Genomic DNA, 26,812 nt, shown 5'->3' with positions numbered 1-26,812 from the left:
CATGTCTTAATAAAAAATCAATAGCCTGTCTCCACGGCTGAGCTGGGTGTCCTACCATGGCTGAATGCTCAATCTGCCAGCAGTAGAGACGAATAGTGAGCTCTTGAAATTGTATGATATAACGAGGGAGCCAGCCTAACGGCTGGTTGATTATATTGGGTCCCCTACATTATAAAATGGACAGTATTTTATCCTTACTGAAATAAACACTTAATCTGGATGGTTTATTTTCTTGGTCCAGTATGCTGCTTCTGTTGACTTAATGTCTTATGTACATCATGTCTGATTACATAACACAATATTGCTTTCTCACACAATATTGCTTTTAATCAAGAAGTTCATTTCACAGTAAAAATAATTAAGGCCTGTGCTCTTGGCTGGTATTTCCACAAAACATTCACCCAGAGCACCTGGTTATGGCATAGCAGAATGGCCTAAGGAATAGATTTACTGTGTCAGCTGGGAGATAGTACCTTTTGACGTCAGCGTGGTGTCCATCAGGATTAAGCATGTTCTCTGAACTAGTGACTAATATATAATGCTGTTTCTTCCACAACCAGACCGCCCTGGTCCAGAAATTGAGGAGTGGAGTGGGGGTAGTATTTCTCGTTATTATACTTAATGAGCAAAGCACAAAAGTTTCCTTCCCAAGTCCGTTCCTTTAGATTCTGCTAATTTGGAGGTCTTGGTATTTAGTGGAGAAATATTCCACCAGAGGAGACAATTGAACTGGGAGTTGAGATGCTGAGACGGCCATGTGGCCTTTTTGGGTTCCTCCTGACAAAAGACCAGGAGGCAAAAAAGAAAATGAAAGGTTTACTGTGATTTTCAATGATGAGCTCAGGAATGCCTCTGGAAGAACACCTCCTAGTATTGTAATATCCAATGATCACACTTAATGGGAGACCACCCCATATAGTTAGGGTCAGCAAGGTTCAGACCACTCAGGAATTCAGTTTTGGATTGCCTCGCCATGCCACAGCCATGACTGCAGACTGCCACCTGAGCCCACAGGGAATGTGAAGAAAGTTATCAACACCAAAGGTAATGTCAGAAGCAATTGCAGAAATGAAAATTATTGTCCCTGCTCATATTTTCTTGTTTTTGTATGGATATAATAATAATATATTGTTTTCCCTGTCTGTTTCTCTAGTTTTTTTTTCCAAAAATTAGTAAGTATTCCATGTCTACAAAACCTAACATATTGTCAACTTAGTGGTTATTAACTTCAGTAGTCACTGAGTTGCGGTATTTTTTAATTTTTATTTATTTTATTATTTTATTTTATTTTTTTAAAGATTTTATTTATTCATGAGAGACAGAGAAAGAGGCAGAGGCAGAGGGAGAAGCAGGCTTCCCGCCGAGCAGGGAGCCCGATGCAGAACTTGATCCCAGGACCCTGGGATCATGACCTGAGCCGAAGGCAGACGCTTAACTGACTGAGCCACCCAGGCGTCCCGCGGTATTTTTTTAAAAAATTAATTCTTGGGGGATGTCTGGGTGGCTCAGTGGGTTAAGTGTCTGCCTTCAGCTCAGGTCATGATCTCAGGGTCCTGGGATCGAGCCCCGTCTCAGGCTCCCCACTCAGTGGGAAGTCTGCTCATCTCTCCCTCTGCGTTTACCCCTCCCCCTACTCGTGCTCTCTCTGTCTCTCTCTCAAGTAAATCAAAATATTAAAAAAATTAATTCTTGGGGTGCCTGGGTGGCTCAGATGGTTAAGCATCTGCCTTCTGCTCCGGTCATGATCCCAGGGTCCTGGGATCGATCCCCATGTCTGGCTCCTGGCTCAGCGGGGAGTCTGCTTTTCCCTCTGCCTCTCCCGCTGCTCGTGCTCTTTCTCGCTCTCTGTATCTGTGTCTCGAATGAATAAATAAAATCTTTAAAAAAATTAAAAAATTAATTCTTGAACATACAGTAAAATTGACTTTTTTTTTTTGGTGGGCAATTCTTTGAATTTTAATGCATACATAGATTTATGTGACCACCATCACAATCAAGATACAAAATGATTTCATCACTCCCCCCAAATCTCTCTTGTGTTATTCTTTTTAGTCACACTTCCCTACTAACACTCTAATTCCTGACAACCACTGATTTGATTTCTATCACAATAGTTTTGTCTTTTTGAGAGTGTCATAGAAATGGAATCATACAGTATATATGCTTTTGAGACTGTCTTCTTTCCCTTAGTGTAAGGCCTATGAGATTCATCCTAGTTATAATGATGTCAATAGTTCATTTCTTTTTATTACTGAATAGTAATCCCCTAGTTTTTAATATATGTTGGATTGGTGGTAGTTAACTTTATAATTTATCTGATAGATTTCAGGATATCAAGGTGGGATTGTCACTGAGTTAGAAGAACAATGAATATTCCTCAGAGAGGGAAGTTTTAATGTAGGGGTGAGAGTGTTTATGTAGGTTGAGTGGCAGGAGGGGCAACTGCTGTAGAAAATGTACTTTGGGTGCACCTGGGTGGCTCAGTCGCTGGGCATCTGCCTTCGGCTCAGGTCATGATCCCAGGGTCCTGGGATCAAGCCCCGCATCAGGCTCCCTGCTCCGCGGGAAGCCTGCTTCTCCTCCCACTCCCCCTGCTTGTGTTCCCTCTCTCGCTGTCTCTCTCTGTCAAATAAATAAATAAAATCTTAAAAAAAAGAAAGAAAATGTACTTTGACTCACTTCTACCCAATCTCCTACTTTTAGCATGCCTTCCTGAACCAAAGAGGTGAGACAGCTAGCTAAAACATTCCCAAGACTCCCTTGTAACCAGATTGTACATTAAAACTAGATTTTGCCAAGGAAATGTCCTTACATGAGATTCGGAAGGAGGGAGTGGGCAACGTGAGACAGCAGCTGTGTGAGTGTAAATTAATTCTTCCGGCTGACATGGCAACAGGGGCATTTGGGTCTTCTGCTCTATTAGGCACAGAGGTTTCGGTATATAAGTTTTTTTTTTTTGGATGTTGGGTTTTTAAGCATCACATGGGCTGAGTGGTATGTGAAGGCTGCAGTGGAATTTCTACCCCAGTAGTGTTATGGGATGGCACTAATAGCTGTGGGTCTCCTGGCTGTGTAGATCCATCCTTTGTTCCCTGGCCCCTCAGGAAATCTTGTAAAGTAGCCAATACTACATAATAACTTCCTTTCTCCTTAAACTGGATAAAGTGGATACTGTTATCTGAGACCCATCTTTTGTTTGTCAAACTGAGAATTTGGGGATTCCCCTCAAATTCATCTTTGGAAAAATTTTTAGAAACTATTAAATTAATTGCGGTGCATCTGAAATATTTCATATTAACAGCAACAAACTAATTGCTCTCATTTATGGTCATCTCATAATGCATTCATTCATCCACCTGTATTTATTGAGTGCCTATGTACTAGAGTTAGAAACACAACAATTAACAGCAAAAGCATGGGGTGCCTGAGTGGCTCAGTCAGTTGGGCATCTGCCTTTGGCTCAGGTCATGAGATCTCAAGGTCCTAGGATTGAGCCCCGTGTGGGAGCTCCCTGGTTGGTGGGGAGTCTGCCTCTCCCTCTGCCCTTCCCCCTACTCATGTTCTCTCTCTCTCTCAAATAAATAAATAAAATCTTCAAAAAAGTAAAAGCAAAAGCAAAACTTATTTTCATGGAACTTCCATTTTAGTGAGGACAAATAGGCAGTAAGTAAAATAGGCAACATGCAAGATGATGATGCAAGATGGAGAAAAGTAAAGCAGGGAAGGGGGATAGGGAGTGTCAGGGATGTTAGAAAGGGTGGCCAGGGAGGTCCTTACTGGGAAGATGACATTTGAGTAAGGACCTCAAGAAGAAGGAGCATTCTGGGCAGAGGGAACAACAAATACAAAGGCCCTAAGGTAGAAGCACATCTGGTAGGTTGAAGGAACAGCAAGGAGGCCAGTGTGGCTGGCAGATAGGGGGTGAGCCTTAAGGATCATAAAGTCAAGTGCAAACAAAGGTACTAACATTTTGTGTTAAAGAGTGGCGTATAAGTAATCTAAAAAAATGTATATGTTTATGTATACATGTACAATTTTTCTGATTATCAACAAAATGCAAATTCAAAATATAAAAATTCTCAGAGAAAATCCCTGATCTCCTCAGAAGACACTGAATGTGCCCCTCTCTCCAGCCCACCCTGAGGGTCTTTGGACTCAAGTGGAGAAATGCCAGTATTTCTTTCTTCTTTTTTTTTTTTTTAAGATTTTATTTATTTGTGTGTGTGTGAGAGAGAGAGAGAGAGAGCGAGCAAGCACACAAGCAGGTGGAGTGACAGGCAGAGGTAGAAGCAGGCTCCCCACTGATCAAGGAGACTGATGCAGGACTTGATTCCAGGACCCTGGGGTCTTGACCTGAGCCAAAGGCAGACGCTTAACCAATTGAGCCACCCAAGTGTTCTGAAATGCCCATATTTCTAAGAAGAAACATTTACAAGGGCACTGCGTGGCGCAGTTGGTTAAGCGTCTGCCTTCAGCTTGGGTCATGATCTTGGCGTCCTGGGATCCAGCCCTGAGTGGAGCTCCCTGCTTGGTGGGGAGTGTGCTTCTCCCTCTGCCCCAACTCCCTGCTTGTGCTCTCTCTCTCTCTCAAATAAATAAATAAAATCTTTTTTTTTTTAAAAGAAGAAATGTTTAAAAGAGCAAAAATTATACCAATAAGCATGGCAATACTTTAGGCACATTAACTCATTATATGTATGAATTCATTGCAAACCAAGCCTACGATATCAGGCATTTTTAACTCTAATTTACAGATGAAGACACTGAAGCCAAGGGAGATTAAGTAATGTTCCCTAAGTCAAACAGCCAGCAAACAGTGGAGTTTTGATTTTAAATTCAAGTTTGTCTGACTTCACAATCTTTTTTTAGTATCTCCACAACCTCTCACAGAAGGTTCAACTGTGTAACCAAGTGAAAAAATTTTCTCCTTTTGTTAAAAATAGTTTTGTTTTGATCCTTGAAGGAAATGGAGAGCAAGGGACATACATACCACTGGCAAAAGTCATTCTGGACTTAGAGACAGTAATCAAGACACCCTAATTTAGCCTTTCCTCATAAGAACTATTTTCCATTCTTTGAATAATTTTTTTGTTCCATTTCAAATCCTCTCCATTTATCCTTCCCAGTCCCCCACTCTTTTTCCTCTACTAGTTGTTTAAAATAGTTATATAAATTGATAAAAATTCATATATAAAATGCAGGCTATGGTCAAAGAATAGCTTAAGGATCACACTCCTTTTTAATATACCTCAGCTTTCTTCTTTTAAACTTGAACCAATATGTATTTTCTCTAAAAAATTTGGAAGTGTGGAAAAGTATAGAGAAATAGAAAAAAAATCACCCAGATCATATTGTCCAGAAAACATTGTTGTGAATAATTTGGCCTATCTCTTTCAGTCTTTTTACTTTTATTTTTATTTTATTTTTACTTATTTATATATTTTTAAAGATTTTATTTATTTATTTGTCAGAGACAGAGAGAAAGAAAGAGCACACAGCAGGGGGGGTGGCAGGCAGAGGGAGAAGTAGGCTCCCCGATGAGCAAGGAGCCTGGTCTGGGGCTCCATCCCAGGACTCTGGGATCTGACTTGAGCCGAAGGCAGATGTTTAACCATCTGAGCCACCCAGGGGTCCCAACCTTTCAGTCTTTTTAATATGGATTTTTAAAAACTAGTAAAGATTATGTTCAATGTAATAATTTAAAATTTTAAGTATTTCAAAAATAAAGAAAATTACAGAGGGTAATAAAACTAAGCTCCTAAGTGGGTGAGCCCTAGAATCAGAATGCCTGTGTTTGAAACCCCAGCCTGAATCTTGCTGAGTAACCTGTGCCTTTATTTGCTCATCTGTAAAATGAGCACAATAAGAGTACCTACCAGATAGGGTTTTTTTTTTTTTTAAGATTTTATTTATTTATTTGAGAGAGAGAGAGTGAGAGAGAGAGAGCACATGAGAGGGGAGAAGGGTCAGAGGGAGAAGCAGACTCCCTGCTGAGCAGGGAGCCGGACGTGGGACTCAATCCCGGGACTCCAGGATCATGACCTGAGCCGAAGGCAGTCGCTTAACCTACTGAGCCACCCAGGCACCCCCAGATAGGGTTGTTTTAAGGGTTAAATCAAGTAGTGCTCTGAAAGCTTTTGGAATAATGCCGCTATCTATTAAGTGTTCCATAAGAATTAGTTAGCCATAAGAATCGCCATCCAACACTGGTGAAACAATGTTACATTTTGTTGTATTTGCTCCAGATACTTCCTTCTTCTTGCTTTCCCTTTCATCCTTCTTTCCCTTCAGATATAAAGTATTGAAGGTGCAAGTGAAGTCTCTTTTATACTCCTTCCCAAACCCAGTCTCCTTTGTTCTCTAGGCAATCATCCCTGAAATTGATTCATAGCCTTCTATCCATGTTTTCTATTTTTATTTTATTGCATTGTGTATAAATTTTGTATCATTTTCCCCATTTAATGGAAAACATTTTTGTAAAAGAATTTCCCTCTGTCAGAGACTTCATGAAACCATTCTTTGGGCTGAGATGATTACCATTGAATATTATTATTATTTTTTTAAGGTTTTATTTATTTATTTGACAGAGAGAGAGACAGCGAGAGCAGGAACACAAGCAGAGGGAGTGGGAGAGGGAGAAGCAGGCTCCCCGCAGAGCAGGGAGCCCGATGCGGGACTCGATCCCAGGACCCTGGGATCATGACCTGAGCCGAAGGCAGACGCTTAATGACTGAGCCACCCAGGCGCCCTACCATTGAATATTATTATTTACTTAACTGCTTTCTTAGTATTAGATATTTAGGTTTTATTTATTTTCTTTGACAAATAACACTGGTGCACACTTTCGTCCTTACATTTTTGTAGATATCTTTGATGATTTCTTAAGGTAGGATTGTTAGGCATCAAAGAACACAAACATTCTAGTAATTCATAATGATAATGAAAATAATCTATGATAATTATGGAAAAATTGGGAACATCTGTAAAAATAAAAGAAAAATATCTGCATGCCACCATTAAAAGATTATCACTGCCAACACACTGATTTCTAGTCATATTCTTTCTATAAAGCACACTTACATGCTGCCTCCTGCCCTACACACTATACTTGGGAAAACATTGTTTATTAAAGTTTCTTTCTCGCTTTTTTATGTTAACATTATGTGATAACATTTCCTTGACTCATTTAGCATTCTTTGGGAAACATAATTTTCAATGTCTATATAATGCTATCATGTGAAGTAGTGTTATTCACGTAACCATTTCCCCATTGGAGACATGTGGGCTATTTCATTTTTAATTGTATTAGACAATAGTGAGTTTTCTTGTACAGAACTTTGTGCTCCTTCCTTATTAGTTAGAGTATTGAAGGTAAAAATTACTGGATTAAGGCACAAATATATTAAAGACACTTAATGTATATTGTCATATTGATTTCCAGAAATACCTGTTCTCCTGAGTGTATAATGCACAACATACATTTGCCAAAACTACTATCACTTTGCTAATTAGATACAGAAAATTCATTAATTTTTTCATTTTGACTGTTTTTAGAAAATGTGTTGCTTGAACCCATTTAGATTTTTTTTCTAACCTTTGTGTACTTAGACAATCTCTAAAATTTGGGGTTATTACACCACCGTCTGCTTTTATTTAAAAAGAAAATTAAAAAAAATCTTTGCGTTTAGCATCATTTGGGTACAGCAATGACTTTTGTTGATTAGCACAGTTTGGTTCAATTTTCAGGTACATACTGCATAAACAAAAGTGGAAAATTGTTGACTGTCTAGTGACTTTAAACTATTTAAACCTTCATGGTTGAACTTCACCCCCCCCAATTTCATTAGGAATTTTATATTAAAGTATTTTTTTAGAGATTTTATTTATTTATCTGACAGAGAGAGACACAGAGAGTGAGGGAACACAAGCAGGGAGAGTGGGAGAGGGAGAAGCAGGCTTCCCGCAGAGCAGGGAGCCCGATGCGGGGCTCGATCCCAGGACCCTGGGACCATGACCTGAGCCGAAGGCGGATGCTTAACAACTGAGCCACCCAGGCGCCCCTTGAAGTATTTTTTTAAAACTAGGCTTTAAAAAGTAAAGTTATTGATCAGATAATCACAAACCATTTGAATAATCTGCTGTTAGATTCCAGAAGAGGTGCAAGGGAGCCAGAATTTTCTTGAAATTTTCCTTTCTCTGTCAGTCTGTGTGCTGGTTTTAATTACCTAAGGTCAAGATCTTTTCTACAGGTAAGACTGCTCTGAGAAAATGATGATGATTATTATTTGTGAGTGTAGCTGACATACAATGTTTACATTAGTTTCAGGTGTACAACTTAGTGATTTGACAAGTTTATATATTATGAATGCTCACCACCAGTGTAGCCACCATCTGTCCCATTACATCACTAATACAGCATCATCAACTGTATTCCTTATGTTCTGCTTTTTATTCCCGTGACTTACTTGTTACATAACTGGAGGCCTGTATCTCTCTCTCCCCTTCTCCCATTTGCCCAACCTCCCACCTCCTCCCCTCTGGCAACCAGTTTGTTCTCTGTATTTATAGTTCTGCTTCTGCTTTTTGTTTGTTTATTCATTTTTAAAATTTATTTTTATTTATTTTTTTAAAGATCTTATTTATTTATTTGACAGGGAGAGAGAGCACAAGCAGGAGGAGTGGCAGGCAGAGGGAGAGGGAGAAGCGGGCTCCCCGCTGAGCAGGGAGCCTGACGTGGGACTTGATCCCAGGACCCTGGGATCATGACCTGAGCTGAAGGCAGATGCTTCACCAACTGAGCCACCCAGGTGTCCTTCATTTTATTTTTTTAGGTTCCATTTATGAGTGGAATCATATGGTATTTGTCTTTCTCAGTCTGACTTATTTTACTTAGCATAATACTCTCTAGGTCTATCCACATTGTCTCAAATGACATGATCTTATCATTTTTATGGCTATGTAATATTCTATAATATTACAAATAGATAAAAAAAGGATGTGGAAAAATATATATACCACATCTTTTTTTTTTATATCTATTTGTCTACTTATGGACACTTAGGTTACTGCCATGTCTTGGCTATTATAAGTAATGCTGCAATAAACATAGGGGTGCATATATCTTTTAAAATTTGTGTTTTCATATTCTTTGGGTAAATATCCAGTAGTGGAATTACTGGATCAGATACTAATTCTATTTTTAATTTTTTGAGGAACGTCTATACTGTTTTCCACGGTGATTGTAACAATTTACATTTCCACCAACAGTGCACAAGTATTCCTTTTTCTCCACATCCTCACCAACACTTTTGTTTCTTGTCTTCTTGATTTTAGCCAATCTAACAGGTGTGTGGTGTTATCTCATTGTGGGTTTGATTTGTATTTCCCTGCTGATGAGTGATGTTGAGCATCTTTTCATTTGTCTGTTGGCCATCTGTATGTCTTTTTTTTTAATGTTTTATTTATTTATTCATGAGAGTCAGAGAGAGAGAGAGAGAGAGAGAGAGAGAGGCAGAGGCAGAGGGAGAGGGAGAAGCAGGTTCCCTGCCTAGCAGGGAGCCCGATGCGGGACTCGATCCCAGGACCCTGGGATCATGACCTGAGCCTAAGGCAGACGCTTAACCATCCGAGCCACCCAGGCGCCCCATCTGTATATCTTCTTTGGAAAAATGTCTATTCAGCTTCTCTGCCCATTTTTTAATTGGGTTGTTTGCTTTTTTGGTGTGAGTTGTTGAAGTTCTTCATATATTTTGGATGTTAACCACTTATCAGATATACTGTTCGCAAATATCTCCTCCCATTCAGTAGGCTGTCTTTTTGTTTTCTTGATGGTTTCCTCTGCTGTGCAAAAGCTTTCAATTTCCTTTGCTGTGCAAAAGTTCATGTTTGCTTTCATTTCCTTGTCTTAGGAGACATATCAAGAAACATGTTGCTATGGCTAATGTCAGAGAAGCTACTGCCTGTGTTCTCTTCTAGGATTTTTATGTTTTCAGATCTCACATTATGTCTTTAATCCATTTGGAGTTTATTTTTGTGTATGGTGTTAGAAAGTAGTTCAGTTTCATTCTTTTACATGTAGCTGTCCACTTTTTCCAGCATCATTTATTGAAAAGACTCTTTTCCCCATTGCGTATTCTAGCCTCCTTTGTCATAGATTAATTGGCCACATAAATGTGGATTTATTTCTAAGGTCTCTATTCTGATCCATTGATCATTGTGTATATATATATTTTTTAAGATTTTATTTATTTGAGAGAGAGAACGAGATAGAGAGCATGAGAGGGGGGAGGCTCAGAGAGAGAAGCAGACTCCCTACTGAGCAGGGATCCCAATGTGGGGCTCAATCCCCGGACTCCAGGATCATGACCTGAGCCGAAGGCAGTCACTTAACCAGTGTATATATTTTTTTTGTGCCAGTTGCCATACTGTTTTGACTACTACAGCTTTGTAATATATCTTGAAATCTGGAATTGTGATACCTCCAGTTTTGTTCTTCTTTCTCAGAATTGCTTTGGCTATTTGAGGTCTTCTTTGGTTCCATGCCAATTTTAGTATTATTTGTTCCAGTTCTGTGAAAAATGCTATTGGTATTTTGATAAGGATTGCATTGAATCTGTAGATCACTTTGTGCATATGGACATTTTGACAATATTAATTCTTCCAATCCATGAACATGGGGGGGTATCTTTCCATTTGTTTGTGTCATCTTCAATTTCCTTCATCAGTGTTTTATAGTTTTCAGAGTACAGGTCTTTCACTCCCTTGGTTAAGTTTATCCCTCAGTATTTTCTTCTTTTTGGTGCAATAGTAAATGGTATTATTTACTTTATTTTATTTTTAAGAAAGATTTTTTTTATTTGTTTATTTGAGAGAGAGAGAGAGAAAGCACAGGCAAGTGGGGTAAGGGGCAGAGAGAGAGAGAGAATCTCAAGCAGACTCTGTGCTGAGTGTGGAGCCCAAAGTGGGGCTCAATCTCACAATTCTGAGATCATGACCTGAGCTGAAATCAAGAGTCGGACCCTGAACTGACTGAGCCACCTAGGTGTCCCATAAATGGTATTACTTTTTAAATGTCTTGTTCTGTGACTTCATTGTTAGTGAAAATGTTATTTATTGACAATGACAAGATGTCGCACTTGGGAAAATCTGTAATTGTCATTTAACCTATATGCATTGAGTAGGAAAATCCTTATTTTCACAAGGAAAGAAAGTGTCCATTAGCCATGTTGTTAAGTCTTGCTCATATGAAAAAATAATATAATCTGACTCATACATTTTGGATGCATTAAAGAATAAAAAATATATAAAAAGAAAATAATAACTATAATAATATGTATTATAGTTATTATATATATAATATATATAACTAAAATAATAATAAATAAGAAACTACAGGCATTTATAGGATCTGTAGAAGCACAGGCGTCTCTAAGGGTAAAGCAAAGGAAGAAATCACAAAAGGAAATGTTACACTCGAGTACATAAAAATGACAATCTTTTGCAAAAAAGGCCACCTGAAACAAAATTAAAAGACTACAAACTCGGAAATGTTTTTGTGACAAATATAGTAAACAATGTGTAGTACACAAAACTTAAAAGGTTGCTTACAAACTAATAAAAAAGATGGAATTTTAATAGAAAAATAGCCAGAGTGCCAGTGGAAAATTCACACACACTGACAAGAGAAGGAAATATATAATCAGTAAATATATATGAAAAATTATTCAATGTCACAAATTGTAAAAATACATTTAAACATACTAATAAGATAGCATTTTTCTCTTTCGCCAAAATGGTAAATATCTAAAGTATTATTAAATCTAGAATGATGTTAAATAAATACTCAAACAGCTGGAAACAACTGATATAAAACTGTTGGAGGGAATGTGTGCACTATTCATCAAAAACCAAAAATACACATACAGTGCTACCCAATGATTTCAATTCTAGAAAAGCATAGAAAATTAAAAGTAGAAGTGTGAACAGATTATATACCAAAGGCAATCATTACAGAATTATTTATAACCTCAAATATTTGAGAAACAATGCCTAATATCCGATAGTAAATTATGTGTCTCCAAAGTGTAGATGTTATTAGACAATTATTAAAGCTGTGTTGTCAGAGACTTCATTGACTTGAGAAAATATTCATGTTGTTAAGGAAAAAAGAGAAGCAGGTTACAAATTATAGTTCTGGTTTTATAGTACACAGGCAGTTAAAAGACCATGAAGAAAATTCTTCAAGATGCTAATACCATTAATGGTGTCAGGTCTCATTGGTGGGATCCCTAGTTGTTTTTTTTTTTTTAAGATTTTATTTATTTATTTGAGAGAGTGAGAGAATGAGAGATAGAGAGCACGAGAGGGAAGAGGGTCAGAGGGAGAAGCAGACTCCCTGCTGAGCAGGGAGCCCGATGTGGGACTCGATCCCGGGACTCCAGGATCATGACCTGAGCCGAAGGCAGTCGCTTAACCAACTGAGCCACCCAGGCGCCCCTGGTGGGATCCCTAGTAATTTTTACATTCTTCCTGATACTTTTAAGTATTTTCCCAAATTTTTACAATAAACATACATTATTATAATAATCAGAACGAGAGAGAGAGAGAAACTTTCACATTCCATGTGGAAATGTTACTAAAGATAGAGACACAGATAAATTCAGGTCAATTTATGAGTCGGCCAGGTACATTTCTCTTATCAGAAACTTGAGTACTTCTTTTGAAAAACAGGAGAATTCACATAATCACGGAATTATAGAGCAAGAAGGGACCTTTGAGATCCCCACAACTGAGGAAGGCATTGCGCCCATTTTGTTCACCAGTTGGTGCCATCTACCCAGTTCAGTATATTTGCGATGAAAGAAAATATGAAGACTACCCCAGTAAATTGTACATATAGAAAATCTGCTTCCTCCAGAAACAAAAGGGCTTTCTTGCCCAAGGTTACACGTTTTCCCCCATGAAATGACACCAATAGTAACAGTACTTGTGGTTACTACTACTACCAACACCTATTGCATCTACCGCTTGCCAGGCACTCCCCTAGGGGCTTTGCGTGCATCAATTAATTTAACCCTCATAACAACCCTATAGGGTAGGTATTGTTACTATTTTCTTTAAAGAGGTGAGGAAACTGAGTCACCAACTGCATCGATATTTCATTCCCCTTTCCTCCCTGCCATTTTAGGCAGATCCGAGGATCACCCCAAAATTCGATCTGACGCTAGCTAGCTTGGATCCTCACCAAGGGCCGTTCCTAGGGCGCGTCGGTGGGTGTTTGTGTGTGATGCGGTAAGTAGAGAGATTTTAAAGACCCGCCGCCGGATAAACAATATCCCGATGTCCTGGGTTTGACTCTGGCTTCACGCCTGGAGCGCCCCTCCTGGCCGGCCACGGGGACCGGGGGATACCACTGGGGGCCGCCGCGTCTCTCGCCCTCCGCGGCGCGGCGACGCTCGGGCCCCGCCGCGGTGCAACCCCTCCGGACCCGCTGGGCCGGCCCGCCGCCCCCGCCCGCACCACCTGCGCCCGGGCTCCCGCGTCTCCGCCCCGCGTCCCGCCCCCGCGCCGCGCCCGCGCCCCGCGGTCCCTCCCTCCGGCGTGACGGGAGCACCGGCGCCGGCTGCCCGGCTCCGAGCGCAGCCGAGCTGTCAGCGGGCGGACGGGCAGGGGGCGAGCGAGCGGTGAGCCCAGCGCACCCCACCCGGGGAGGCTGCCTTGCTGCCGGCCGGCCGACCGCAGCGGGACGGAGATGCGGCTCCTCGCCCCGGGGCCGGCGCGGGGGAGGGGCCGGGGGCGGCGGGCGGGGGCTCCTCGCTGCGGGCTCTCGCCGCCCTGGAGCCCCGCCTGGATTTGCTGCTGGGCGCTCGCCGGCTGCCGGGCGGCCTGGGCTGGGGACCTGCCCTCCTCCTCCTCCTCCTCCTCCTCCGGCCGCCCGCTTCCTCCTTGCCTGGAGGTGAGCCGCACCTGGTCCTTTACCTGGAGTTTGCGGGGGAGGGAGAGGAGGGAGCGGGAGGTGAGGGGCGAGGCGGGTGCCCGTTTGTTCCTCCCTGCCGTCGCCTCTTGCCTTCCTTGGCGGACCGGGGCTTCCGTGTGTTGCAGGGATGAAGTTGCCCGCCCCGGGAGGCTGGCCGAGAGAGGGTGTGTGGCTTTGCTGTCTTTTGGGGGATGCTTTTCTGTTCGCGCTCTTGTTTTGAGGGCTCTGAAGGACTTTGCGGCGCCCTCTTCTGAGTGCCAGGCTCGAGGACTTGGGCCTTGGCAGAGATTTCAGCAAGTGGGATGGCGGAGAGACTGGGGAAGCCCCGCTGGTGGATGTGGAGACCCATCTCTTCACAGCTCTTCTAGAGAGCCAGATATTGCCACAGGAGGGTTTCCCCGCTTCCCGGCCCCCCCCATGTCCCTCCTCCCCGTTTCTCCACTCCCTTCTCTTCCCCTAGACCCTGTAGGGGTCTCTACAAACCCCTTCTTCCCACTCGCCCCCGCTCAGCTTCCTGATAAGGCCCTGGGGACTTGCTAAGCCAGTGTGTGGTAACACTTGGCATCCTTCTGGCAAAATACGGATATGAATTAGGGAGAATAAAAGAGTGTGTACTTAGGGAAGAGGCGGGTTGGTGATCTAGAAAATTAGAAAAGACAGAGTGAATATGCTCCTTTTGGGAGGTGTTCATCTGGCTGAAGCATCGCCACTGTTTATTTTGTACTTAGTGATTATTGTTGACTTATGGCCAAAGAGAAGAAATTATGGGTGATGACATTTTCTCCTGCTTTTAGGGGAACTGGATTTAATTTACAGGGGGTGTCATTGGCACTTGTAGTGGGTGTTTATCTTTCCTTTTAGTGTTCCAGAAAGTGCAGCCTCTTAATGAAAATCAATGAGGAGAAGGAAGCAACATTTCTGACCTACTTTGAGTGATTATGTTCAGGATATGGGGAGTGGATACTGTTTTTAGGAAGATGGCTAGGAATCAGGGTGATGGGTCATTTTAATTTTTGTAGCAAAAACAGGTTAGCCAGTAGCCCCTCTGAGAAGAAAGGCCAGACCCTGTTCCTTTGTGTGTGATGCTGTAACTTTTGAATTTTACCCAGACTTAAATTATAGAGGATGGGTGCTCTGGACATCGTCCATCATCCTTGGATTTTCATCTTCCTCTCTCATAGTACAAGTCCCAGGACAGACTGAAATGAGAGAGAAACAGATCAAAGGCATATGTGGGAGCACATGAGAGTGTTGCAATTGGGGAAATCAGGGCAAGCTCTCAAGAAACAGCTGTGTTTAACTTCAGAGTTTATCAATATAATTCGTAGTTTAATCTGTGTTCTCCAGCTTTACCTATCACCTGGGAATGATCCGTTCTTCCAGATTTCCACAGAAAGCTGCTTCTTGGACATCAGCTGTTGTAACAGGACAAACCTAATGCCTTGCCTCCAGCCCTCAGCCTCCGTATGCACAACATACTTCTTTTTCTGAAAGGAAATGTCTTAAGCTTTTTTAACACTAATTCTTAGTAATGAAGAATCTCCTTGAAACATCAGGGTGAAATTTGGGGCCAGTGGACTGATGTGGTCACTGCAACTAGACTGATCATTTGGATGATCACATGTACCACGGATTTACACCTAGAAAGAAACAGAGTAAGAGCCTGCAGCCCAACAAAGAAATAGTGAAATGAGAGGCAGGAAGATGACAGAAAGTTCAGGAAGATTCTCTTCAGTTAATCCCAGCTGTTGCACTGACTTTAGAAATTGCATGTGACTCAGTGCCTTGAGGTCTCCTTTGAATTTCCCCCCCAAAAGTAGGAATACGTGACTTATACAGAGGGATTATATTGAGCTTGCCCGTGGCTGGTTGTGTTTTTAGAAATGGTGATGGATGGATACATTGATATTCTTCCTGATGACTGACAACATTTGTTAGATGACTGACTCAAAGTTAGAGGTTCTTTTGGAAATAGGAGAGGCCAAGCAGTCTCATAGGGGCTGAATCCGCTCCTGGGCACCTGGTCTAAACTAGCTGAGACAGTTTTCTAGAATTGATCATTGTTTCTCTCTGACACTGTTTTTGAGAGGAAAGGGGGAAGAGCAGGTGTTTTCCAGGCTCTGAGGGTAAGGGTCTGTTTGTGCTGGGAGGAAGGGAGGAGGCGTCCTCTGAGGTGGAGCTGTGGAATTGTAGTCCAACTCCTATGGACAAAGAAATAAAATAACTATTTTGTGTGTTCACTCTTACCTGTTTATCCCTTTCCACTATTGAGTAATAGAGAAGGAGGTGAATGCTGCACACCAGAACACGGCTATGTGCTTGGGGAGCAGAGTGAGAGGGTACAATGAAGGTCAGAGGCTAGAAACTAAGGCCAGCTCTTAATATATGAGAGAATGTTGAAAAGGATGGGAAAGTCTGTGATTCTAAACCTCATTTCCTCCCAGTAGTTTGAGTTTTACCTTCATTGACCAGTATTTTTTATAAAAGTAGACATGATTACATTATGTAGACTTTCATTTTCCTTGCTTGCTCCTTAGAAGAAAGCTAGAGAAGGAAAAAGAGAGGCACAGAACATTGGCCTGGGAGTAATCAAGTTATAATTGCTGAAGTTTGGAAAAAACCCTTCACAAAGACAATCGGGTTATGGGTAAAGTTTCACTTAGATTTTCGCAGAGAATGAGACTCTGGGGTGAAACTCATGAAGTACAGCTTCCTTTGTCAAGTCATTGGATTATGGAGCTGAAAAGGGGAGAAAAATGATTACTTTGGAATGAAAGCTCAGCTGGTGATCAGATCAGCAGGGTAGAAGCACGAGCACAAACAGGAAGGCTGTAGTTTGGGAGACAGAAATAAAAAAGTAAAGTCAGTGTGTCCGAGAGGAAGGACAGGAGGATGTGACTTTGGTAAATGGTGTTGAAGGAAAAAAAAAAATATGAAGACTCGACGTCAGAAAGTGCAGAATTAATTTTTCAGGCTTATGCGTAGGGAAACATAGGAAGGATAAGCATCCTCTGGGTTTCTTGGCACCAGTTTTTTGCTTGTAAAATGACAGTAATAAAAACTACCTATTTCTCTTGTGAGGATGAGATTAATATACATTAAAGGAAAACAATCTATGTAAATGTGAGAGTTGATTATTGCTGGATTAGTAGGCCTGGATCCTGATATTTCAGGAAGGGTCTACAGGGAGATTTCAGAGGCTCAGAGGATAGACTTATCCAATAATGGAATTGGACTGGAATTTTTGCCTCATTGAATAATAAGACTTAATGGGACTGCCAGAGGAAAAAAAATGATAAAGGCCAACAGATGATTCAGAGGTGGAGTAAGGTATTAGAACATAGAGTGCATGAGAGTAAAAAGAACAGAACTAAGTGGATTATGTATGCATTATTTAAATTTGGACCTTGATTTTTAGTTCATTCCTCTAAAATCCTGCATAATACGATTTTCTACCGGTCTTTGAATCTTGAGAATGATGCCTTTTTGCCAACAGTTTTTATTCCACAGGCATTTATTGAGCTTATACTAGGTGCTGGGTGACATGTCAGATGATGTGAAATTACAAATTAAAAAAATAAAATTTAATCGGGTAAGGATGAGACAGAAATGTAAACAATTGCCACGAAGTGATTTGGGACCATGAGAGAAGAAAGGGAGAGGTCACATGCCATGGGAAAAGTCAGAAAAGGCCCTATCAAGGAAGTGAGTGGGACCGGAAAGATGAGGCAAAATTTGCCAAGCAGACAAAGGTCAGATGCGTGTGTGGGGTAGGAGGACATTTCCAGGGTGGAACGCAGATTGAGAAAGGGCAGAAAGACAAAACTGCATTGTGTTATAATAGGCTGTAGCTGGGACACAGCCTGCCGTGGGGAGCTTAATGAGAGATGAGTCTAACGGGCAAGCAGAAGAAGGTGGATCGTAGGGGACCGTGTGTCATGCTAAGAAGCTGGTCTTCATTTGGTAGATGTTGGGGAGAAACAGAAAGATGTAAACAGCAGGAGCAACACGATATGCTTTAGTTTGGCCACGGTATGGAATCCATATTAGTGGGGGCGGAAACAGAAAGAGGTGAGACCTGCTAGGAGCAATTGCAGTAGTCCAGGTAAAGGATGACGGACCTCGATTAAGGAGCAGCAATGAAGATGGCAAAGGGGGCATGCTGTCAGAAGGTCGAATTGCTGGGAAGTGAATGTGGAGGGTAAGGAAATGAAGGATCTTGGACTGAAGAGGAGATGGTGCATCTGACCTCTGTGACAAAGAGAAGATGAGGAGCTTGGTTCTGGGGAGGTTGACTTGAAGTAGAGTTGGTCAGGAGGGAGTTGGGTATCAGGCCGTGTCGTTTAGGGCCTGGTATGTGCTGACATGGGAATCACTTGAATGAAAGGCATGGTTGGAACTGCTTTATTGGATGCAGTCACCCAGGGAGTGGGAACAGAGAAGACACAAGGTTAAGACGGGTTTTACCGACATTAAGGTGGCAGAAATGGAGATGTCCACAAAGGAGACATATAGAGTAAGGGAAATGGACAGCACAGACTGTGAGGAACGTGAGAAAAGCCTTTGAAGGAAAGAAAAGGGTGGTTGTGGTGTCATTTGGCCAAAGAAACTCGAATAAGATGAGGACCGAAAAGAGAAGATCGAATCTGACCATTGGGTTGCTGGTACTCAATGGCAGAGTGGTTTCTCTGGAATGGTGGGGATGGCTTGAGTATTAGCTGGGAGGTGAGGTGGGGGGGTGGTGGCGAGGGAGGAAGGGAGGTGATAGAGGAGAATTTTATTATATAGCCTTTGTAGATTGGGTAAGAGATTAGGTCTTTCAAGTCCACGTCCATCAGAAGAGTTGCAAATGGCCGTATCTTCTGTTTCAGATTTGGAGGACAATGGTTGAGAAATATACTTTCAGCAGACAGTCTCTGAAGGTCATGGGCTGTGGGCGAGGGTGTCAGAGATTCTAAAGTCACACTGTTTTGAAAGGGGTTAGGACTCAGCCTTTGTTTTCAAGCAGTTAAGGTAATTAATCTTGCCTGTGAGGCTTGTGGAGGTGATTTTCCCTTTCAAGTTCTTAAGCTCAGAACCATTTCTCGTGTTTTAGGCAAATGTGAACAAGTATTCACACCATCAATATTTACAATGTAAAACTAAGAGTTGACAGTTCTGTGAAGTGTCATATTTTAGCACAACGGATGGAAATAGCAGAGCATAGTATATAGAGTGGCACATTTTCCTATCATAGTGTATTCTTCGGAAGTGTCTTGGATCTTATAATAATTCCTTATTGTCAGAAAACATCAGTCAAATTTTGGTTGCCTTTTCCTTCTCCCTGAAGAAACCATGGATAATTCTTGTCTCTTTTTACATTTCGTAGTCTAAGTTATGTGTACTATTTCAGTATTAAACCCATGTTTATTGTGTACTTAAGTACCAGGTACTAGCGGTAGAACAGTGAACAAAACATGTGGCTGTGCCCACGTTGAGCTTTCTCATCTCATGGGGGCAGAATCAAAACACCACCCACCATGTAAGCATGTTTGCCGTAGTGGTATGATGGAAAATCGCTGTGTGCAGTGGGAGTATATGGCCATTCTAGTCTGGGGTTGGGGGGATTCCCAAGGAAAAGATGTTCAAGCTAAGACCTAACGGATCCATAGGAGTTTGTTGGGTGAAGGTTGTGCCTGGTGGTGATAACATCTCAGACAAAGGAAGCCTCCTGGCGGGGATCGGTTTCTGTATCCTCCTTTAACTCCTCAAGCCTTTAACTGCTAAAGACAAAGGATCTTTTCTCAGAATTCTAGTCACAGCCTATTGTTTACTCTCGGGCATGCATATGCCATTCTACAAATGTTTTGCACACGCAGGACTGCCCTGTAAGGATGGGTGAGTTGTACACTGTAGAAGGGCACCCAGCAGTGGGAGCAGTTAAAAGCTAGAATCCATCCAGTGTGTGTGTGGCCAGCCAGCTATCCTGGCACAGGTCTGTGTCCATCTGCAGGAAGGAGTACCTTCTCCCACTTTATAGATCCAAAGGGGTACCGTTTTCTAAGTGCTGTAAAGGTCCAAATGCTTTACCAGAGGCTCTGAACACCCTCCCCTTCTCCCTCCAAGTACATGCTCATTGAGTGGAGGATTTCATCGTCTTACTCAGCAAACAGTGATTAGATATCTTTATGTTTAAAGACACTTTAGGGGTTTTTTTAAAGATAAGTAGGATGTAGGTCCTCTTTTCTGGCAGCCCTAATCACTGCCTTCAAAATAAAGTAGTGTGGGTGGCCTCCACTTTTTCCATTATAAAAAGAAATCTTTATAGTACATTTAATCTTAATTGACATTTTCTCTCAGTTATACCAGATTTAAGACTCTGCAATAAAAACTCAGTGATGAGAACATATTGAAGTTTACTCTCAACTCAGTTTATAACTCTGGAGTTCAGGATACTATTTATTGCTTATTCAGATCTTTACTTTTGAAGTTTTTTTCTCCAGGTCAGTGGTTCTCAAAGTGTGATCCTAGGACCAGCAGTGTTAACATTACCTGGGAACAGGTATCTGCGTGGCTCATTCGGTTAAGCATCTGCCTTTGGCTCAGGTCATGATCCCAGGGTCCTGGGATCCAGCCCTGCATCAGGCTCCCTGCTTCTCCCTCTCCCTCTGCCACTCCCCCTGCTTGTGCTTGCTTGCTCCCTCTCTCTCTCTCTCAAATAAGTAAAAAAGAATCTCAGAAAAAAAAAAATTCCCTGGGAACTTGTTAGAAATGCATGTTCTTGGGCTTTGCACAGCAGTCTGTGTTATAGCCATCTCCCCAGGGGATTATGTTGTACCCTGATGTAGGAGAACCACTGTCCTCGGTATAAGGTGAGGAATACAGTTTAGTTGCCTGAAACCCAGGGACCTGTTTCATTGTTAAAGTTCCTTCAGCTGTAACTCAAGCTGACTTGCTGTTTCTTCAGGGCATCTTAGAAACTCCTACAATAATCACATCAAATGGAGCCCGAGCTCCTCCCATTACCATGAAGTGTATCAGCAAGCATTTCTCTGTTATCTTCTATACACCAGGTACTAGGCAGGATTCAGCTAATAATACAGGATGCAGAGGACATCGTCATCCCTCTCTAGGAGCCTAAGGTCTGAGGGAAGAAAGAAGCATCCACTCCTGGAAATTAACGAGTGTTTCTCCCTGAAATAGACATTGGAAGAGAAAAACATGGTAATATTAAGAAAGTATGGTCAGCCTTCTTGGTAAATGTTTGCCAATGTTTGCTAGTTACGGGGAGGAGATTGTTGTGTATATTTTACTTCAACTGCGAAGTGTCTTCTTGTTATAGTAGACAAAGTATCAAAGGTGATCAAGGAATTTATTCACATCTGGGCTCTGCCACTGTGTTACGTTGACCTTGTGCAAATCAACCTCTTTGAATCTTTCTTTGTCTGAAAATGGAGACAGTAACTCCTGCCTTATCCACATTAGAGTTACTGGGAGAATCTAATGCATTTGAAGATGCTTTGTAAATTTTAATGCAGAGCCAGGTAGTAGTTACTATGCTTGTCTAAGTTAAGAACAGTGTTTCTGAGAGTATGGATTGAAGTGTGAAAGGGCTGGGAAGTGGAAAGGGCTGGGATGTGGAAAGGAAATTTGTTTACTTATGAGTATCTTATAGGAGTATTTTTTCCTAATTACGCAAGTTGTGCATAGTGAAAATTTTAGAAAATAAAAGAAAGTATTTAAAAAGTCAGCTCTGGTCTTCCTCTTGGGGATATCTGGAATTAATGTCTTAGCTCATTTTCTACTTACCCATTTTCTTTTTCAAAACCACAAGTGAGCCCAGAGTATATATCTTTTCCTCTCTTGTTGTAACCATTTCCCAATGACACTGACACTTCTTTGTAAGTATTTCCGTAATAGTTATAAAATATTTTAATATGTAATATATTGCAAAATAGTGTGTCATTTGAATGTCTGCCACTGTTCACTTATGAGTCATTTACTTCACCATTTCACTGAAGATGCTCTCTTCAAGATCAACAGTGACCTCTTCACTAAACCCAGCCCTTATTCCTCCTAAAACCTGCCTGGTTAGAGGCCCTGGACTTGATTGCTCTTGTCACTGACGAAACTTGTACTTGGCTTCCGGCGCACCTCACTCCCTTGGCTTTTCTCTTCACTGTGATTCTTCTCAGTTCCTGGTTCTGTCTCATCTCCCTGACTTCTTTACACTGGGGCTTCCCTGCCCTTCCTCCTTGGTCCACCTATCTTTTTTGTCATCCTCCCACTCTTGGTGATTTTATCCAGTTTCTCGGCTTTAAATCCCATCTACATGTGGACAGCTCTCAGGTTGACATCTTTGGCGCGGAGCTTTCCCTGGATTCCCAGCAAGCACAGCCTCTGTGTCTCCACGTGGAGAGTTACCTCAAATCTGACACGTCTGAAGCTCAGCTCCTGACATTGCCCCAAACTTACCCCTTCCCCATTTCCTTTAATGACAGTTCCTTCCTTCCTTTGCTCAGGCCTATAAAACTTTCGAGTCTCCACAGACTTCTTTTTCTCCCACGTCCTATATCCAGTCTGTCAGCAACCCCTCTTGTCTCTGCTTCAAGACACTGCCAGAAATTTTCACCTTCTGGGCCACACCACCATCTTCTCTTGCCTGGATTATAACTTCCCATCTACATCTCCTTTAGTTTGTTCTCAACAGAGCAGTAGGAGATCACCTAAAACCTAAGTCCTAAACAGTGTCATTCTGCTGCTCAAAGTTCTCGTAAAGGCTTCAGTCCCAGCCCAAGCTCTGATGGTGGCTTCCAATACCATCCAGCCTCCAGTAAGTCTCTGATGAGGCTTATTAAAGCCTGTCTCTTACTACTACTCTCTCCATTCTTCGCTCAGCTTCAGCCTCCCCAGTCTCCCTGCTCTTTGTGGAATATGTTGTGTGAGTTCCTTTCTCAGGAGCTGCTGCTTTGCTCTGCTTGGACCTTCCTTCACTCAGGTGTTTGCTTGGCTTTCTCCCTCATGTGCTTCTGGTTTCTGCTCAGCTGTCATTTTCTCAGTAAGGCCTTCTCTGGGCACCTCTTGCGAATAGCACCCTCCTTCTTTCCATCCTCATTTCCTGCTTTTATTTATCTCCGTAGCACTTTTTAGCATCATTATGTAATGTATATATTCTAGTTATTTGTTTTGTTTTGTTTTTATGACTCCCTCTCAATAAATTGCAAGCTCCATAAAGACAGGCCAGTATCTTCCTCCTTCCCTTTTTCTTTCTCTATTTCAAAATAGGCTACTTTTCCCCTGGCACCTCAAACAGTGCTTGACACAGTAAATGCTTAATAAATATTTGTTGAATGAATGAGTAAATTTAATTTTGGGCACTGAGGTTTTTAATTGTAATTTAAAAATGTTATAATTTCATAAACCATGCCTGAATTTCTTATTATTGAAGCTAGATTACTTGTGGTAGAAATCTTAGGTGGAGGGACATGAACTATATCTTGGCCAACAGTGAAAATTGTTATTGTTACTAACTTGATGGTGGAAAATGCTGTCTCACTGATGCAATTTACATTTCTTTAATCGCTACTGAGGGTCAGTATTTTTCATATCACTTAGCTTTTTATATTTCACTTTTTAGGGAGTTTTCTGTTTGGGTGTTTTCACTTAATATTTTTCTTTTTTTTTTAAAGATTTTATTTATTTTTTGACAAAGACACAGCAAGAGAGGGAACACAAGCAGAGGGAGTGGGAGAGGGAGAAGCAGGCTTCCCGCTGAGCAGGAGCCCGATGCAGGGCTTGATCCCAGGACCCTGGAACCATGACCTGAGTCGAAGGCAGACGCTTAACGACTGAGCGACCCAGGCGCCCCTCACTTAATATTTTTCTTACATATATGATGAGCTCTTCATTGTAGTAAGGATAACATTCAATATACATTGAAAATATTTTTCCCTTGATTTTTTTTCCCTGTCTACATGTTTTGAGATAATACCCAGAGAAAGCCAATAATTATTTACACCATAAAAATGTATATGGAATTACTTCCCTTAACATAATCAAATAGGAATACATTTAATTAAAAAAAAAGACTGATGCTTGGCACATAGTACCTTATTAAATTCCTACAGTAAATGGAAGTCTATCATGTGTTTGGCTGACAAAAGTACTGAAGCAGCTGCAAAGTGACTAAGAATTCTTGGGCTTGGATTGACAGTCTTTTGCTCTGAGATTCTGTTTTTGAAATTTCAAGACTGCCCTACTTCATTCTCTGTTACTCATTTTCAGTGGCCATTCACATGTTTGCCTGTTCACCTAGCATTTAATGAGTTCGTATCGTCTGTTTCTCTCACGGGAAAACTAATACTACTTCAGTCTATGATTATACTACAGACGGGCTAAGTGCTGTGTGGGAGTCATGCGCAGGGTTAAACAGAAGCACAGAGAAGGGGCAACTAAGTCAGATTAAGGAGCCCTGCCTCAGAGAAAGTCTGTTTGAGCTGAGTTTTGAAAGATTTCCAGAAGTGCGTTCTGGGACGCACAGAGGCCAGCGCATTTTAGTCAAAGCAAACGGGCTACGTAATGGCCCTGGAGGGATGAACTCCTGTGAGCATGTCCAGGGCTAGAGTGAAGGCACATGGGTAGGGGTGGCAAGAGATGAGGGGGCTGTGAGGAAGGCAGGAAAGCTGTGGGGAGCCACTGATGTCAGATGGGAAGGATTCTTCTGTTGGTGAATGGAAGATGATAAAAGAGGGATCTTAATGGAGGCCAGAAGATCAGTTAGGGGACTGGTGCCTCTCCCAGGGGGAGAAAAAACAGAGCTAAGCAACTGACTGAGTGGAGGGGGAGGGTGGTGCTGGATGGTACATTGTAGTCTCTGGTGACCGCTAGGTTTTCTGCTCAGGCTCCTGGGTGGATCGTCAGCCTTTCATTGAGATTGAACGCTCATGAGGAGGAGGAGGAGGCCGGTGGCTGGAAGAAAGAGAATGAGTTCGTTATTGGCATCATGAGTTTAAAGTGCCCCAGGGATAGCCGCATAGTGCTCTCCCGGAGACAGCTGCATGTCTGAGAGCAACAGGCAGAGGGGTGGGGTGGGGGTGCCCTGGGTGGCTCAGTGGGTTAAGTGTCCAACTCTTGATTTCAGCTCAGGTCATGATCTCAGGGTCGGGCGGGCTCTGCACTCAGCGGGGAGTCGGCTTGGGACTCTCTCTCTTCCTCCTCCCCCACTCTCTCTCAAATAAAGAAATCTTAAAAAAAAAAAAAAAAGGCCAGCAGAGTGAGAAATAATTGAGAATGAGCCCGAGAGGGCACAGCCCGCAGAGTGATTGCACAGAAGCTGGCTGAGGGTTAGCTGACTGGTCAATCTGAAGAATGAGAGAGATGTGGCATTTCTTGATGTCCAGTAAGGCATTTGAAATGTTTATCTTTGTAGGGCAAGAAGCGGCAGTATATGCTGAATGATGGTATAACTAGCAGATTGTTGACTGAACAAATGTACCCTGAGGTTATTAATTTAAGGAATTGATGCTAATTGGGAGGAAGGTCTTCAGTGTAATGCTCTAGTCCCCCCACATTCACAAGAGATACATTCCAGGATGCGCAGTGGGTGCCTGAAATCCTGGACAGTACTGAACCCTGTATATACTATGTTTTTTCCTATACATACACTCCCGTGACAAAGTTTAAGTTAAAAATTAGGCTCAGCCTGGGTGGCTCAGTCGTTAAGCGTCTGCCTTCAGCTCAGGCCATGGTCCCAGGGTCCGGGGATCGAGCCCCACATCGGGCTCCCTGCTCAGCGGGAAGCCTGCCTCTCCCTCTCCCACTCCCCCTGCTTGTGTTCCCTCTCTCGCTGTGTCTCTCTCTGTCAAATAAATCTTTAAAAAAAAAAAAATTAGGCTCAGTAAGAGATTAACAACAACAATAATAAAATGTAACAACTGTAACAACATACTGTAGCAAAAGTTATGTGAATGTGGTCTCTCTGAATATCTTACTGTACTTACTCTCCTTGTGATAATGTAAGAGGATAAAATGCCTGTGTGATCAGGTGAAGTGAGGTGAATGAAGTAGCATTTGGCTACTTTTGACCTTCGGACTATACGTCAGGAGGGGGATTGCTTTTGGACATGGCAGAACCACGGATGGAGGGGCCTCCTGTACCTTTAGTGTTAGTATGTAATCTCTGAGCTGTTGTTGTTTCACTATTTAATTGATGTTTTGGTTTTGGGAAGGCTTAACCAAATTTCGTAAAGTCAGAAAGCTGGGAAAGATGCCTAATGACTTGGAAAGCAGAATTGGGATTTAAGATGATTTGAAAGGCTAAAATAATGGGCAAACATAATTGTTAAATGTAGACTGTTCTTTTTGGTTCTGAAATTTAGATGTTCAAGCATAGGATGAGGAAGTCTGGCTTACAAGTGCTTTTGAAACAACAGATATCACATGGCTGCTAAAAGCAACGATGGGGTATGCGTCTTAGGCTCTATTAATATGAGCACAGTGCTTGACTCATAGAAGGTAGACATTTAATTTAGGTTAGTGATTCAACTGAAGTGTAATATTTGAAGAGGGATATTGACATCTGGACACGTTGACTTGACGTGCCAATTAGGAAATGAACTAATATATTTTTTTTAAAGATTTTATTTATTTGACAGAGAGAGACACAGCAAGAGAGAGAACACAAGCAGGGGGAGTGGGAGAGGGAGAAGCAGGCTTCCCGCGGAGCAGGGAGCCTGATGTGGGGCTGGATTTCAGGACCCTGGGATCATGACCTGAGCTGAAGGCAGATGCTTAACCGACTGAGCCACCCAGGCGCCCCTAGGAAATGAACTATTTAGAAAGTATGTCCAAATACTTGAG

At 42.0% G+C, this 26,812-nt stretch overlaps 1 protein-coding gene across 1 annotated transcript in view; it reads left to right on the top strand.

The window, feature by feature from the left end:
• The first annotated feature begins 13,663 nt into the window (after positions 1-13,663).
• The window catches only part of ELAPOR2 (endosome-lysosome associated apoptosis and autophagy regulator family member 2), a 186,066-nt gene continuing 172,917 nt past the window's right edge, over positions 13,664-26,812 (top strand). Inside the window, exon 1 of the mRNA XM_027574980.2 lies at positions 13,664-13,954. Coding sequence (XP_027430781.2) covers positions 13,751-13,954 — 204 coding nt within the window. The 5' untranslated portion in view covers positions 13,664-13,750. The remainder of the gene's footprint in view (positions 13,955-26,812) is intronic.

Source organism: Zalophus californianus, chromosome 12 (genome assembly GCF_009762305.2).
Source record: "Zalophus californianus isolate mZalCal1 chromosome 12, mZalCal1.pri.v2, whole genome shotgun sequence".
NCBI lineage: Eukaryota > Metazoa > Chordata > Mammalia > Carnivora > Otariidae > Zalophus > Zalophus californianus.
This window is presented reverse-complemented; position numbering and strand designations above follow the sequence as displayed.